Source organism: Corvus kubaryi, unplaced genomic scaffold (genome assembly GCF_017639235.1).
Source record: "Corvus kubaryi isolate FWS band 111438036 unplaced genomic scaffold, C.kubaryi_AGA036_p1.0 133, whole genome shotgun sequence".
NCBI lineage: Eukaryota > Metazoa > Chordata > Aves > Passeriformes > Corvidae > Corvus > Corvus kubaryi.
This window is the reverse complement of record NW_024580667.1, coordinates 10,210,479-10,227,249: the sequence shown is the minus strand read 5'-3', so window position 1 is coordinate 10,227,249 and position 16,771 is coordinate 10,210,479. Positions and strand designations below refer to the sequence as shown.

General features: G+C 37.4%; 1 protein-coding gene across 5 annotated transcripts in view; it reads right to left on the bottom strand.

Moving 5' to 3' along the window:
- Window positions 1–6,312: 6,312 nt before the first annotated feature.
- Window positions 6,313–16,771, bottom strand: part of KLHL15 (kelch like family member 15) — a 28,522-nt gene continuing 18,063 nt past the window's right edge. For all 5 annotated transcript variants that reach the window (XM_042036038.1, XM_042036059.1, XM_042036076.1 and 2 more), the window contains one exon: window positions 6,313–13,100. In XM_042036038.1, coding sequence (XP_041891972.1) covers window positions 11,991–13,100 — 1,110 coding nt within the window. In that variant the 3' untranslated portion in view covers window positions 6,313–11,990. The remainder of the gene's footprint in view (window positions 13,101–16,771) is intronic.

The following is a 16,771-nucleotide window of genomic DNA, read 5'->3' as shown; positions in this document are numbered from 1 at the left end:
TTCTTTGCCATAGATTTATAAGAGTAGGAAAAAAAAAATTATTTGTTGCACATTAAGGCTAAAATGTGAGTGTAACATCTGCCCATCAAATACCAATGAAGTTACCTACTCACACTGATCATTGGAAAACATAATTCTGAAACGCTGGTTTGTTTTGATGTTCTCCTTCATGATAGATCATCTTGTATATTCAAACAAACAAACAAACAATCCCAAGACCCCCCCACGTTTTTCCATGCACCTTTTTTCATTAAAACAAATGATTCTTTAAAATACCATGACTTGTCACTACAGTTTTGCCAGCCTGTTTAGAATTGGGTTTTGATGTCTTTATAAAAGAAACTGCTATTCTGCCTCTTAGAGCTTTTTGTTTGTGTTGTAAGTGGAAATAATGCTGTTTGGCAGATCTCTCTTCAAGTTCATTGAAAATATGTAGTTATTAGAAAATACACAACCACAAGGGCCCCAGTAAATTCAACCTTCAGTTGTTAAGCAGCTTCACCCAGTGCTGTGAGCCTGGCGCTCTAAATGCCCACACAAAGCACAGTGGGAGGGGGCATGTCAGGCACACAGCTTTGCTGGGTGGGTCCATTTCTCAGGTTCCTGTCACTTTTAGCACATATTTGTTAAGCAGCTAATTGAACTGGCCTTTATTGGGTGCATGACAGACCTTTCACTGTGCCTTTGTGAAGGGGGAGTAGTTTGCATATCCATAAGAGTACTCCTTCATCTTTTCTACTTTATTCACTTCCTAAATGATAAAAAAAACCAAACCAAAACAAAAAAACCCAACCAAAAACTAAATTGAGCAGATTTTTGTATTTAATGATACTGTCTTAATTAGAGTGAAACTTACCTTGTGCCTTTTTTTTTCATACTTAAAGTGGGTCGTTTCTCAACATTTGTCAGAGGTACTTTATTGGCAGCTACAAGGTCTGAAGTCACACATTCAGAAAGTAAATTAAGTGTTGAGGACAGATGCCATTGCAGAACTATTTGTGCTTTCCCACTGACCTACCTTTAACTGCAGCAAAGTCTTTACTGCATTCACATCTGAGGTAAACCAGGACTTGAATTTCAGCACCTGTTGTCTCACCAGCTTTGCCACATTTTGACAGCATCCAAAATACACTCAGTGCTTTCGAAAGAAAGATCCTATAATCTAAAACAGGAGACAGGTAGAAAAGAGACATGTATAATGCAAAAAACCCAGTGTAAACCAACCACATCTATTTTCCCTTTTGATATTACCATGGTTAAAAACCCAAATGTTCCTTCCCTAATTCAGATCTTTGGCTTCTTGCTGCAGCCATCAGTAGCTCTGGTTCCACGTTTTTCAGTCACTCCTTCCAGCTGCAATGAACAATTCTTCTGTCATTCTATCAACAAGTTGTTGATACCACCAACAGAGATGTGTGGATTGCCTAATAAAGCACAGATACAAGGCTACCAGCAGCAGTGAGAACACAAACGCCTTTTTGATGCCCTTAAGCACCCATCACAACAAAGCCCAATTCCTTCCAAAATTCAAATGCACCTCAGATTTCAGTTGAACAGGATACATTTTGGAAATCAACTAAAGCTAAAAGGTGGGGGGTCCTGCATCTGTTGCCAGGCTTTATGTATTTTGTGCATGAATTTTTTTACCTTAAAAATTATTTTCACAGTAATCCCTAATTTCTTAGCAAGGTGATGTGAATAGCCTATAAATGTATTGATTTACATATCTTCATAAATATACATGCATATTCAATGCAGTACATTATTTACCTAAATGACAGTTTCTAGGTCTACCAAATAATTTTCAATTAAAGGTACACATTCCTTCTGGAAGCAAAATGCCCTTCTTGGGACATAATCTGGTTTCTGTGCAGAGCCCTCGTCAGCCAGGAAGTCCTTCTACAGTTCCTTGCTCTGTGGTACCATGGCATTTGTTTAGGCTGGGTTTGCACCTTTGCATTCCTTTGCCTCATATTCATTAAAACCCATCATATCTGGTACCTTCCACTACTGCTTCCTTTCTGGGAGCATTTGCCACAAAGGAGCAGCACCCAGCCTTACAGAAGCTTAATCCTGAAGTGCATTTAGGAAACTCTAGGACATGTTCCAGGGGCCTCTCACAATCACTAATGAAAACGGTCCTTTAGACGGCTTCCCCTAATGATCCCTTATAGGTTTAATACCTGTTATCCCCTACTACTTCTCCTAATGTGAAGCCATTGATGTCTACCCCCCACTCCCTCTGGAGAAGGGCTATGGCTGGCATGACTGCAGCTCATGGTGTAGGAACCAAGGGGGCACAAGGTAGTGGGGCACAGCCTGACAGAGACTTTACTTAGCTGCTTCCATCGAGCACAGCATTTAAAACTACCTCCTCATGCTTGTAAATCTGTACAATATGGTGCTGGCCCACCAAAAAAACAATGCCTTAGCATGCTTTGGCTGTTGTATAGATGAGAAAAATACCACATTTCTCAACCATGATCAAATAGGTTCTTACTAATGCAGGGTATTATACGGGCCCAGAAACTGGGTGTTACAAATAGGAACAACTTCGCTGAACATCAAGAGTGGCAATTTCATGAATTGAAAAGCCTGAGGGATCAATCCATTGTTACAGAAAATGGGAATATGAAGCAGGTAAATTTTATGTCTGGTTCCAGACATTATCTCTGGAGGATATTGGATGATTTCCATCCATAGCAGATGCATAAATCATCAAAAGTTAAAGTACTGGAAAATTGCTAACCCTTCCAGTCACTTTAATGTGTTCTGCCCTGCTTTGAACAAGGCTGCAGATCTGAGAGCAGATCTCTCTGTGCCTTCCTACACTGGTTTAACAAGTTTAGCAAAAAATACATTATTGTCATTAATTTTTACCATGGGAAAAATAAAAATCTCTGCACAGCAAAGCTAGGACAAAACTGAGAAATTCTGATCACTTTTTAAGGAGCATAACTTCTGCAGAGTACAGCTGGTTATTATTTGGGTGTTAACAATTTTGTACTGAGATTTCCTTGGCTGAGGTATTTAGTTTCTTTAACTTAGGTAGAAGTCAGTCTCACTCCCGTTGTTTTCAGAGAACAGCACTAACCCAAAATCCATGTCTTTCAGAAAACAGCTTCCAGAAGGTTGTTAATTGGATCAGTTCCCAACTTTAAGAAAATAATTCAACTAAAAGCTACAGTTCAGTTAATTATCATCACTTTTTTTCCTTCTGACTACATGATGCTTTTCAGTGCTTTGAATAATCTGTCAGGAGAAAGATTAGGAAAAGTTATTACTTGACAGTAACTTCCTGATTGCAATAAATGAACTCCAAATCAGGAGGAGAAGAAATATACAGATTTTTAAAAAGGCTTTTGTTCTCTGAAATGTCTTCTGAAGCTTTAGTATTTTGGATTTCATTATAGTAAGTTAAAATTAAGTTCTTGATATCAAGTTGCCACCTGTGTTAGAGGAAAAAATCCTTGCAGAAATACCTGTAAGAGCCAGAGGAAGAAGTGAGAGTGTGTGTGACACAAGGCAAATCTTACAGAACATCCTCAGCCAACCAAGGACACCTAAGTAACTAGGACTCTTTCCTGGGCACAGATTTGCCAAGGGGGCTTTCTGAGAGGTGGAGGATGATAGCAGAGCAATTCCTTGCTTTCCAGGAGTGAAAATAAAGGTCATCACTATACCAACATTGGGGAAGCATTTAAGCCATGCCTTACATCAACACCAGAAGCACAATCCATGCATTTTGTATGACTTCAGCAATCTGGGAAAGTAAACACAAGAGGAATACACTGACCACCTTAGAGCTTTTACCCTGAAATGACAGAACTTAAACACAGAGGAAATACTTGGTTTCAGTTGGAATGATGTCATTCCTTTGACAAGGAAAGGATGGTAAAGTCAGAAAGTCTCATCAATAGCACTCAAGTACATATAAACAGACCCATAGCATGCACAATTCACCCCAGGAAAGAAGATTCTCACACAGAAAAAATAATTACATGGTGTAACTCAAACTTGTGAGATGAACCACATGACAAACTCCAAACAAACCATGTTTAGAACAAGCCTGAGGACATACTGAAATGGCTGTGGGAAAGGAGGCTGCCAGTTTAAGCCAAAGACAGACATAGCTGTCTGGTAAAATTAAATAGTGCAATAGAAGGGTTAACCACTAAAGCCTTCTATCTCATTAGAAAACAGATATTTTATTCCACACCACTTACTGAACAAAATTTTTTTTTGTAATACGGGAGAAATGCTACCAAGGGTGACAGCACCAGGAGACATTTGACAGACATCAGATACACAGCAAAGAGTATTTTTTAGTTCCTTAAAGTACCACATACCATCAATCTAGAATGCTTGGTGCTCAGCATATGATGCTTAATGCTGGCATTCATTCCAATGGATAGATCACTTTCCAATGGATAGATGACTGACCAGTCATTGTGTGGTTAAACGGACATCATGATGAGGTTTATTTTTACCTGTAAACATTGCCTAAAGCACCTGTCAGCACAACTACAGAATTGAATGTAGAAGTGGAAAGTGTTAATGAAAACAAGAAATTGAAGCTGCCTTTACACATATTCCCTACCCTCTCCCTTGAACAAAGTTTTTGCACATGCCAAGAAAGTTGCATTGGACAAGGCTGCACTCCATTTAAAGGATGACACTGAACCATCAGCAAGATCTGACAGGCGAGAGGCTGGGTAGGGGATCACATATCCACAAGTATGTTATGAACTCAAAAGGTACAGAACTGATACAGAATCTGTGCAACACCCAAAGCAACACTTTGCCTTTCCGTATTATGAAGCAAATGGATTCAAAAAAGAAACAAAAAAACCCAAACCCAGAACCCTACAACCCCAGTCAATAACAAAGGGGAAACATCTGCTGAAACTGGGAATTTCATGTCAACAAGGATAATTTATAGCAAAGAATATAGAAGGCATTCACCAAATAAGCCCATTGCCAAAATAACATTAATTTCATATAATACAAAACAAGTGAACAGAGATTACTAACTACTACCAAAAAATAAGGCCACGTAATAAAAAAAAAGTGAGGAATTTGGTATGAACCAGTCAAAATGTGAGAGCTCTTAGTGAAACAATGGAAACTTTGTTGGAGATGCCTGATCAGCTACCGAGGTGCTAATGAGTAAGTCAAGTCGGGCATTGTGACGTCTTGGAAAAAAGGTACTGCCAAAAATTCATCCTGGCTCACTGAGAAGGGAGACTAAAAAGGTGAACAAAAAGAAATGTAAGTAACATTTACAGTGTGAGAAGACTGTCATCTTCTCTTCCACTGTATCAGTCTAATGCATTTGGTCTCCTTTTGAACCCAAAATGGGGACATATCACAATTAAAAGTGGCCCTTCCTCCCATTAATTCATCCACAGCATACTCCCGTTAAAGAGTACATTGTGTAGGATGAAGAAAAGTTACTAAAAAAGGAGAGGAAGGAGGGGAGCATGGGGGAAGTTACTTTATGCAAATAAAGTTTAAAGTAATTTGAATTATTAAAATAAAATTAAAATTCTATTTTAGAACTCAATATTAAAAAAGAAAGACACCACAGTTATTTTCAAACATTCTTGACGGCAGACTTTTAAACCAGAGGCTTTGATCTGAGAGAGACTTGACAAAATAGTGACAGAGAAAGAAAAATTGTGGCAATGGACTGACAAGGAAGGCTTTCATCGGACTGCCTGAGAAAATATGATTATAACCTGGTTTACCTGCCCTCCCACCCTGCTCCCCCTCCCTGGCATCGAATGCTGATCTGACACTTTAATCCTGAAATGAAGTTTCCCCTTCCTATTACAGGAAATGTTAAGAAGTATAACCTGGCCTTCTGGCACTTTGAGGTCCAAGTGTGTGGTGAACACACGTTGGCTGGGAGCCCCCAATTCCGTGTACCTGACAGCAGGGAACGCTCTCTCCTGGCTGCTGACCAACACCAAAGGCTGCCTTGGGTGTTCAGTCTTGGAAGTTAAAATTCATGCTTACACACTGGGGGACAAATGTAACAACCAAGTCAACTCCAAACATTCAGCAGAGCAAACAGATAAATGCACTACAGCAATTAAAATTGGGAAGACTGTAAAATACAGTTAAAGAGAAGAACTTGATGTCGCTTATAAGCACATCCAGCACGATGGGATAACTTTAACAAAATTTTACACAAACATCGCAACAAGACAGTTTGAAGAGCTGTTTAACTGAGTCATCTCTGAAGTCCTGGAGAAAGTAATCCAGGTCCACTACACTTTTAAGTATTACAAAGTTTACACAAGAATGTTTAAAGATTAAAAATATTTTATTTACACTTTTCTTTATACACATTTTATACATTTTTTTCAGCTTGAAACCCAAACAGAGCACATATGCAAGTCTGAGCATACTGTATCCATAGCAAGGGAAAATTACTTTCTGCCAAAAAAAAAAAGACAAGAAAAAATGCTTTAAAACAGTTAAAAAAAGGCAATTCTTAAATTATTTAGAGAAGTTTATAGCAGCCCTAGGGTAATCATTAGACAGTTAATCCAAATGTATATATGAGGTCATATACATATAATTTTAATTTTCTATAGGAAAAGTATTTCCAATAGCTAGACACAAACACAGTACAATTTGAAAATAACTCTTCCTGTTAACTTATCAAATACATTCTTTTCAATACAAACAATCTGATATTGTACACTGGAATTGTGGGATATTATAGTGGAATTGCAATCTCCAGCATATAATAATTTATTTTAAAAAGATCTACAAAAATAACAATATATAGGGAAAAATATTTAAAATAAAAACATAGTTCACTCTTCCCTTCACCTGCTCCAGAACTGACATAAAAGTTAGGTGGGTCCCACTGAGGTAAAAAAAGCCCCCTAAATATAGCTAACTTTACAGTCCTATAGAACACTGCATTTCCTAGACTTACAGTAAGATTTTTCTACCAGAGCTATAAATAAAAACTATCTGCAAATAAAAATTATTTTCCCCTAGCTACCAATTTAATATTAATCCAAAGGTACTTGGAATTGATTTTTGAAAGCTATTTTTAAAAGATTACATAAATTGAACTTAGAGAAGTGTAAAAAAAATTAGTAGAGGGACATACAGGAAAGCTGTGCTCAAAACAAATTAGTTTTTCTGCCACCTGACATATACAACTAGGTTTTATGAAGTTTACCCACACAAATAGAAATTTTCAAGTTACTCACCTACTTTCAAAAATAGAATACAGATGCAAAAGTAGTCATTAGTATTTATTTTAAGCAGCTTCAAGTTGTTTAACAAACATGAATGAAAATCTCAGAATATTAGCTACAGGACACCAGCAAGCGCTGTTCAAATAGATGATGTGTTTTCCAGTTATGTTCTTTCCCACTCTCCTTCAGTAAACCCTGCCACGTGTGACAGATGCTTATTCAAGTAACTTCACCACCTATATATATTTTTATTAGCAGAAGGAGAGCAGGAGGGATGTTTCCTTTGATGGCCCCAACCCTATAAACTCGTAAGCACAGGCTTAGTAACACTTGCGCTTTTATGTTTTCCTTTAAGTACCTTACAGTTGTCTGTTTCTTTGTACTGGACTATTCACATATGTGAAGTACACATCTGAAGTGTTAAAACAATCTGGGGCCCGATTCACTATTTCTGGTTTTTTTAAGAAAAACTATATTAAAAAGGCAAAATAGCTCTACAAATGCAACTACTTCTAAAAAGACTTTGACATATGCAGGCTGACACAAACTGGAAGTTTATTTCTAAAGAACTGTTAGTGTGTCCCCACAATGCTTACACTCCCTTTGCTGAAGAATGGACATAATGAGTTAAGCAATGGGGTTTTTGAGATCGTTTGAATTTGCACCTGCTGAATTTTGTCTTTGTTTCCTGAGTGTCAAGTGAAGCTTCATCCCTGACACAAGTAGTTACCATATTATTAGCATGAGGAAATGCAGCACTTGGGTTTCTAAGGCAGGAGAGCCTCAAAAATAAATAGCTGCAAATCTCAGAAACCAGGGAAATATTACAGTCAAACCCTCAGAGCTAGTTCTAACTGCTATCACACTGCAGAAAGTAGGGCATCCATGTTTTTCAGAAGAAAGCAACATAAAAGCAGTTGCCACGTAGCTCATATGCTGCCACTTGCTAGCAGTGCTTTCTAAAACAGCAGGACCTCTGTAAAACCAAGGACTGCCTTCTTCCAGTTGAATTCATGGGGAAAAAATTCCTAAAGTTTATTTTTGCCAGCTGATACCTTCCCCAATGAAACTACCAACACTTTGTGGGAGAAAATGAGCTATTTTTTCCTTATGCAGTACTTATAAAAAAAAATCTGCCCCCTAAAAACAGACATAGGAGCACACGAAATGGGAACTGGCAGTATCCGGTCCCTTTACAGGAACACTGTGCTTTTTGTCCATTGTCTTGTTTGAAAAGAAAATTTCCTCCTGAAGTTGGTTGCTAAATTAAGAAATGAAGCTGATACATTTTTGTATAGGTGCGAAAAAAACCCTCTAGATTGTAACTCACTATGTCCACTTTTTTAAAAAAAGGCAAGTACACTTGCCTTCCAAAGCAAGTCTTATGTTGAATTTTAAAATATGTGGGTGACATTAGATTTGCTGGTATTCCACAATGAGATGGGAACAGGAGAACCTCCCCAAACCTAATAACCAAAGATCATAACTTCCTTGACAAATGAGAAGCATTTAAATGTTTTTTAAAACCCATCTTAATCTGACCATAATGCTCAAAATTTGATAGTAATAGACAATTCTCATTAGCCAGCTTAGGTTTGTTCCTATTAAGGTACTAAATTATCTGGAGCTAAATACTTAGAGCAAACATAAAAAAATTTTCAATTAGAAAAAATCCCTCCAATATACAAAGTAACAAAAGTAACTGCCTCAAAAGTTCCATTGCAGTATAAAAGAGAACAGAAGCTAATTTTTGTATTTCAGGTCTGAAAAATAAAAGCACTAGAAATGTAAACTGACAAAACATTCTCACATATCCCCACCATTCTAATCCCAAGCAAATTCCAACCATCCCTAATGCTGGAAAGGTTACAGCCAGCCTCTCAATGGAGACACAACTTCAGGGAAGCTGAAACCAACAGTTCAATTATGATTTCACAGAACAATTGCTACTATCATTACTACAATCCTGAACAAGATCTTTCAGAACTGGACACCTGAAGATAAATATGAGCTTAAAAGCAGAGCACCAAAACCAATTGGTTCTTCATTTTTCAAGTGTCAACACTCACCAATGACTTTAGTGGCAGTTGTTGAGCACACAGAGCTTCAGAAGACGCTTAAATGCAGACTCAAAAATGTAACTTGAGACACCCCTATCCTTATCATTACTTTTAATAAAGTCTTGGCCATGTCTCTCAGACATCTGACTCCTGACCACCAGAGATCCAGAGCCAGGGCCTCTCCCCACACTGACACTGGCACTGGCCCCACGTAAAGTGCTCTACTCTATGTAACGTGCCCATGACAGCTGCCTCACAAAGGATTAGTTTTTGCTGCCCCATTAACTTTTGAAAAATGAGCTGGTGACAAAGAGAATAATAACAAAAAACAAAACAAAAACTACCTTGTTTTTTTTCTCTTGTGCCCCAATACCCCATGAACTATGTACAGTGAGCACACAGCCAGCACCTACCAGAGTCAGTTTATCTCTACCCATGTAGGGTGACGTACACACAAATCTCACAGTGGAACTGAGGTTTTAGTGTAAGCCACATTTGCGTTAAGCTATCAAGAAATTAGATTTCTAATTCAGTGAACTGAATTCTTATTAAGAAAGACAAATTTAGCTGCAAACTAGTCTGCATCAGAAGGCTGAATATCAATATTTGGTCCAGTCTCTTCTGCTGTAAATAACTTATCACTACAGCTATGATGGCAAACATTCTCTCTTTCTTTTAAAACATACGAAAATACTCAATTAATAAATCATTTCTAACAATAAACAAACCCTAAAAATCTGCTGACTTGCCATATAGCTCCAAATACTCACATTTCAACCCAAAACATAATTCCTACAAAGACACCAGAGCACAATATGAGAAGTTTTACACATTGTTTTAACTTCTATTATTTCAAACTTCATTTACAGAAGTAGGTATTATTTTTAACATGGAAAACTTAGGGTGATTTTGGTCCCTTTGTAAGTGCATTCTTTTGAACTCCCTGAGTACTGTACACTCCTTTTCTACAGTGAATTCTGACTGGAAGATGCTGAATAAAGTGGTTTTGCATTGCTGCATATAAAGTAAAATCTACTGCTTAAAATGAAACACAGCAGCATTAGATTTTACAAAATATGCAGCTGCATGTTTCAGCATCTGAACTACCTGTGAGCCTTCAGCTTCCCCAGATCTCTCCTTTAGGTTCTAGAAGTGGCTAATTTCATATCCATAAAGATAGTCAAAATGCAATTACTGTTATTATTTATGTCTTGGCAGATAATTCTTACCAATCTGCTGTCACTTATACCTGCAAATTAACACAATGGAATATTCAAAGCCCCCTTGGACCAGCCATCTCTATTCAGGCACTCCAAGGTCAGTAGCCATAGTTGTGTAGGTTTTTATAAAAGAAACAGAAATTATACTAACAAACCAATCACCTAACTCCGTATTTTCAAAACACAGTAGTTCTTAAAAGTTAATAATAATAATAATAATAATAATATTATACCACTTCAATATGAGTACTCATATTGAAGTGCGGGTATAAGCAAAGTACTGACAATAAACTGCAGTATATCCAGCATCCAGTTCCAAAAATAACTGTGGGTTGCAGCAGTGCTGAGCATTTGCTTATTGATGTTTGCCATTTTAATGAAAAAAGAAAACCAGGTAGCACATTGAAACCAAAAAGAAACTCAGGTAAAATGAGTTTACTTTCTAAAAATAATTTATAAAAAAACAAATAATCAACAGTTCATTACGTAGCAACAATATAGAGTTTAAGGTTACTGAATCAATCAGTATATACTAAAGATAAGATACTTTGATACCACATGAGGCCTTTTCACTTCAGAACCTTGAATTATTTAGCTCATTAAGGAATACCTTAAATTCAACAGATATGGCTGAATCTGTGCACTAGTTAAAATATAATATTGTAACTGCACATAAAAAGATGCATTTATATACAGTTTTTACAGTGTATGCACATGTGTGTATACATTTTTTTTACTCACCAACAAACACAACACAGACAATAGAAGGCAGCATAGAAATAGTGTTTTGAATATAAAAATGCTTTGTTTTCAATTTAGTAGAAAATGTGTAATTTGCATTTTGGCAGACTTACTGGTACAACTATACAAAACCAGGAAAAAGGTCATGCAAAGGGGTTAAAATTTTTCTCCAAAGTAAAGAAGGGAAAACAAAAACACCTAGTAAATTTGAGAGTACTTCGCAGTTAATGGGAAAAGCATCTAAAAGACAACATAAAATACAGAAATGGTTTGGTTTTGTTACTTTATACCTGGTTGTACCCTAGTACAGATGATGATGTGTATTTTGATGCTCAATAAAGACTGAAAATAACATCTTTCTTTTCCTTTCACAAATATTTTGTCAAACTCAACTTATTTCAAAAGCATAGCGGTATAATGGCCATTAAAAAAAAGAGACCACATTGTGGACATAAAATACTACAAAAAAAAAAAGGCAGACTCAAAAATATATTTTGTCTCATACTAACAATTACATTTGTTAAACAAAAAAAACAAAAAACAAAGCTTTCACAAGATCAGACCAACTATCACCTTTTCTAATAAACGTGGTAAGTACACTCCCTGTACATCCTGTTTCTCTTAAGCATTTAGCAGTTGTTCTTATACACAAGGAAATGTCTCTGCAGGAATTCAACTGGTTTGTAGTTTTTTTAATGAATTAGTATAGCTCTTTTGTGTTTCATGGGATTGTTCATTCTGTTTTAGCTGCACCGTCTAACATGCTCCAAAACATACTCAGGAAAGTGCAGGCTGCAGACCTGTAAGCCGTCCAGCTTGCAGGGCATCCTTGGATATTCATCTTCTTTCCATTTGTTTTCCTCTGGATCAAAAGTGAGAATCGAATCACTGTAATGACCATTGTAGCAAAGGCCTCCAAGAACCATTATCTGTTTGTCCAGAACAGCTACACCATGACCACTCCTACCTATTGGCATAGAAGCCAATATAGTCCATTGATCAGTATCGGGGTCATAAACCTCTGTAGATGGACATCCTTGAGATTCAAAGGAGGCTCTCAGGATCACACAGACACCACCAAAGACATAAAGCTTACCATTGTAAGAAATCATTTTGTGAAAGCATCTTGCATAATTCATTTTGCATTTGTTCTCCCAGCAGTTAGTGACCACTTGAGTTCTCCGTGTTCGCTGCTCTACTGTCCCTTCTTTACTGGGATCAAACACACACACTTGCTTAGAAGTTGAAGATGATGTAATTCCACCAGTGATATACAACTTGTTACCAAGCACAGTCCCTTCATGTCCATACTTATTGACTGGATAGGGATCCACAAATTCCCATTTATCTTCAGTAATATCATACCGTTCAGTTGAGTAAAACGTTTCATCCCTGGTTCTCCCAGCCACTGCATAAACATACCTGCCAATCACTCCAACAGCAAACTCAGAACGTGGCACAGACATGTCTGCCATTCGTAACCAAGTGTTCTGTCTTGGGTCGTATCTAAACACTTTGGATGAAGCATGAAACTCACCATCTGGCCCCAGTTCTTCCCCACCTAACAAGAACACGAAGTTATTTACAATGGCAAGGCAGTCTGGTCGTAAAGGTACTTGAGGACCCTCTAGTTCCCACCAGACCCTCGGTTTGTGCAAGAGAAGAATTTTACTGTTTACCATACTGTGTCCTATCATTCCTCTAAATACTGCAGTCTGGGGTTTGGCAGAACGAATTTTGTTCGATTTCATTTCCATCAAAGGCTGTTGGTGAACGCTATGAAAGTAATTCATGGCTTGGTCAACCTCATGTCGCAGCTGCCGGGAGTATCGATAAAACTCTGATGTTTTTACCTATGAATACATTTAAAAGATATTAAAATTCTGACCAAGAGAAACAATCCAGAAAACCTAAAGCACTATGTGTCATTAGAAGATTATTTTACTTCGTTTCATTCAGGCAATCTTGAGAGCAATTGCATTTATGCATGAAGGTTTAAACTGATGTATTGTTATCCAAAATCCAGAAGGCAATTTAGTGATTAAGAGCAGTGACTAACATTTTCAGCAGAGTAATCACATGCAGAATTTATGCTGGAATTAGGCACAACTGAAATCCCCAAGTCTAAAAATCATTATTCCTTCTCCTGAAAACAGCTTCTGTTCATCTTCTGCTTAATCCATAAAGCACCCAAATTAAAAATTCACTCTTTTCCTGGGTTTCAAAGACACTCTACACACCTATTCTGTGGTTACCAAGGTCTGCTCTAGTCTGGTTTTTTTCTGAATTCTCACAAATGAAGTCTGAGCTCCCAAATGCTAGGCTCTGCTCACAGAGCTATTTAATTGCCATGGGGTGGGAAGGGAAGGTACCCAACCCCCTTCCTTCAGAATATGTGCTTACGCCAACCACTCATCATGATGTTGACCTTATGGTTTCCCCTCTTTGTGTCTCCACATGTTAACACATGCCTTTAACACAAGAAGGAAACATCTCAACATACAATCCTTTGGTTGTGCATTTCTTTGGCAAATTGCAGAGGTAGGTTTGAACTTCCCAGGTGAGAGATACAACCTACGAGCCATCCATGCTCAGTTTTATTGGAGTTGTAGGCACGGGGGAAAATAAGAATTCCTTTCTGGAACCCTTCCTACTATCTAAGCCAATTTAAGTGCGTGAGGCTGGTCCTGAGACCATTCCAAAACACATCCCTGTCTTGAACATTTTAATTAATCTAGCTCCAGGCATCCTCAGCTCACTGTGGGAATCTCTTCAGAGGCTTCACTCTTCCTGTACAGTCAGGTGTAACACAGCATTCTGAATCACATTTCTAAAACAAATAAAACCTGCTAGACGTTGCCAAATCCACAAATCCTTGATCAGATTTGATCCTAAATCCCAGTTTCTTTCACACAAAATTGGATTGCTTTCAAACAGTCTGAAAGCCTTTAGTACCTACCAGCTCCAAAGAAGAAGCAATGCTCTGAAAAAAATCTGAGGCCACTCTGAAATTTCAAGTGACCACAAGGTAACACCAGAAGCTATTTTTAAGTATCTTTTACCCCATCTCCTATTCTTTGTCCCAAAGAAAAAACGCCTCAGGGTTGGTGGTGTGAATTTTGACATATATGGAAAGCAATTTGGAAATTAATGTTCTTTATACCTTGTGAATAAAGTAGCTGCTTGTTCCATAAACACATACTATTAAAATTTTGTTAGCTGTCTGTTAATCATCTCTTCCTTGTATAGTAATTAAGACATTCTGCTGTCAAAGAATCATTTTTTAAAAAAATCTTTTGAACTGTTCTTATTGAACATAATTTGCACAGTTGAGACAGTTTGAAACACCAGATTTCAAAAAAAACCCCTGAACACTAACCTACTATTGTAAAGCAGTGTATATAGCTCAAGAGTGACAGTAACTTGATGTTTTTATTTACGCTTTTTCTTTCCTCCACTTTAATTTTGACAAGTTCAATTTATCTTTGTTTTTAAAAAAAGAGGATGGTCACAGGCAGATCACATATATTATTCTTGCAGCAATGTCCAGCTTCTTCCTACTGTTTTTGCCAGAATCTATTTTGGAGCAAAATGGTTTACTCAGGTATGGTACTTACAGAACATTCACAGTAAGCCAAACTCTTCTGGGAACAACAGCTCTATTTTCTTGTTGCAAATAAAGAATATATCATGCAAAGATCTGCTCATATGGTACTTGTTAGAATAAACTGCATACCTTGCCTGACTGAAAAGACTGAATATAAATTACAGAAAACATGCTGGCAGGGAGAATCACAGAACAGAAAAATGATAACATACAAAGGTTACAAAAAATGAAAAAGAAGTTAAAATTACAAAGAACCATGGCTGGGCTACTTTATCTTTAAAAGGAACTTTCAAATTCTAAACCAGCAGGACTACTTCAGGTATTCCCAAACTGGAGCTATCCTCTTTGGAATTAAATAAAAATATAAATTATCTTTGTTCCACCTATATGCAGTTCAGGCTTTCTTGGATAATTATGGAAGACAACAGGATCAACATGCTTACATCGTGAAGCATACCAATAAAGCTTGGCAGAGATAGAAAATGTTTTTCTTTCTCCCTCAACATTTACAACTCTGTCATTAGATCTAGAAATTGGAATGCCAGCCAGAAACTGGAATTAATATAAGCCTACATCCTCATCACTCTACTCCTTCACATAACCTAAATCTCATCCCATGAGAGCATGCCAAAGGAAACAAGGTGTGTCTCTAATTCCAGAGACAGACCCTCATGACCAGGGAATCAATCTATTTGTTTACTACTGCTTATCTTGACAAAGGTACTCATGACAAAGCAAAGCCTCAATCTCTTACCTTAAACAAAAAAGACATCAAGGAGCAAATGCCACTCCCAGTTATTAACACCCCTCTGTGACTGAAGTTCATGGGGAAGCTTCAACATGCACAAGTTTGAAGAGGTGAACATGAAAATACACAAGCACTAGCAATTCTTAAAATATGCAGAAAAAAAAATCCCACAAAGCAAGAGTGATTGACTACCTCGATTCTGGTAAGAAAAGGTAACTGGAACATTCCTAGACTTGGCTGTTGAGGAAAAATATCCCTGGTTTTAGCTATCCACCTTTCACCAACACAACACTGCCTCTCACAGGAGCAGTACCTCTGCTGAGGCTCAAAGGATGGTCTAAGATGAATGTTAGGATATGCCTAGGAAAGTACAGACTGCTCATGCTTGCTTGATGCAAATGAAAACAAAGCAAAAGTAGGTCATTTGGCCCACTTTCAGTCATACTGTGAAATATCCCAGAATTATTTGAAAGCCCTGTTCAGCACAGTAAGGAAAACCCTCTGCCTACACTTTCAAACAATATTACAGTAATTGTCATTACTTGTGTGTAAAATCAAAAAAGAGAAACATTAAACTTTAGGTAGTTTGGTGTTTAAAACAACTGTAAGTTGTGCATGTCAGCAGATGAAAGCACATGGCCTTTTGTGGGAATTTCTATCTGACACCCAAAACATGCAGAAGGAAAGCCCTCAGCTTTCAAAAGTAGGCTTTGCCACTACCTGTAAGTAGCAACAAGAAGGTGATCAGCAAATATCTAAGTGCTTATCAATAGACCAATTTTCCTGTTAAGTTCAAATGTAGAAGCTCTGGAAGGAATGTGTCCATAATTACCAACACTCAAGCAGAACACAGAGATTTCTGCAAAGCAGATGGAAACGTATATTAATCATCATGAACCCTGAAGCAAAACAAATGTGCATTCCTAAAGAGTACATCATCAACTCTGAATTGATAAAAATATATAAATGCTTCAAAGCATTTTTGAAGTTTAAAGAAAAACTGTTCTGTTATCTTGCTGAAGGGTCTCAAAAAGGCATTTTAAGTCGGACTTCCTTATCAACCCCAGTCTTACTGTAAAAAATGGAATTTAATCAAAGTGCTAAAGCTTTGCTTGTGTGGTTTTTTACATTCTTTACATTCTTTCCTATTCTTTGTTTAATTTTCTGGA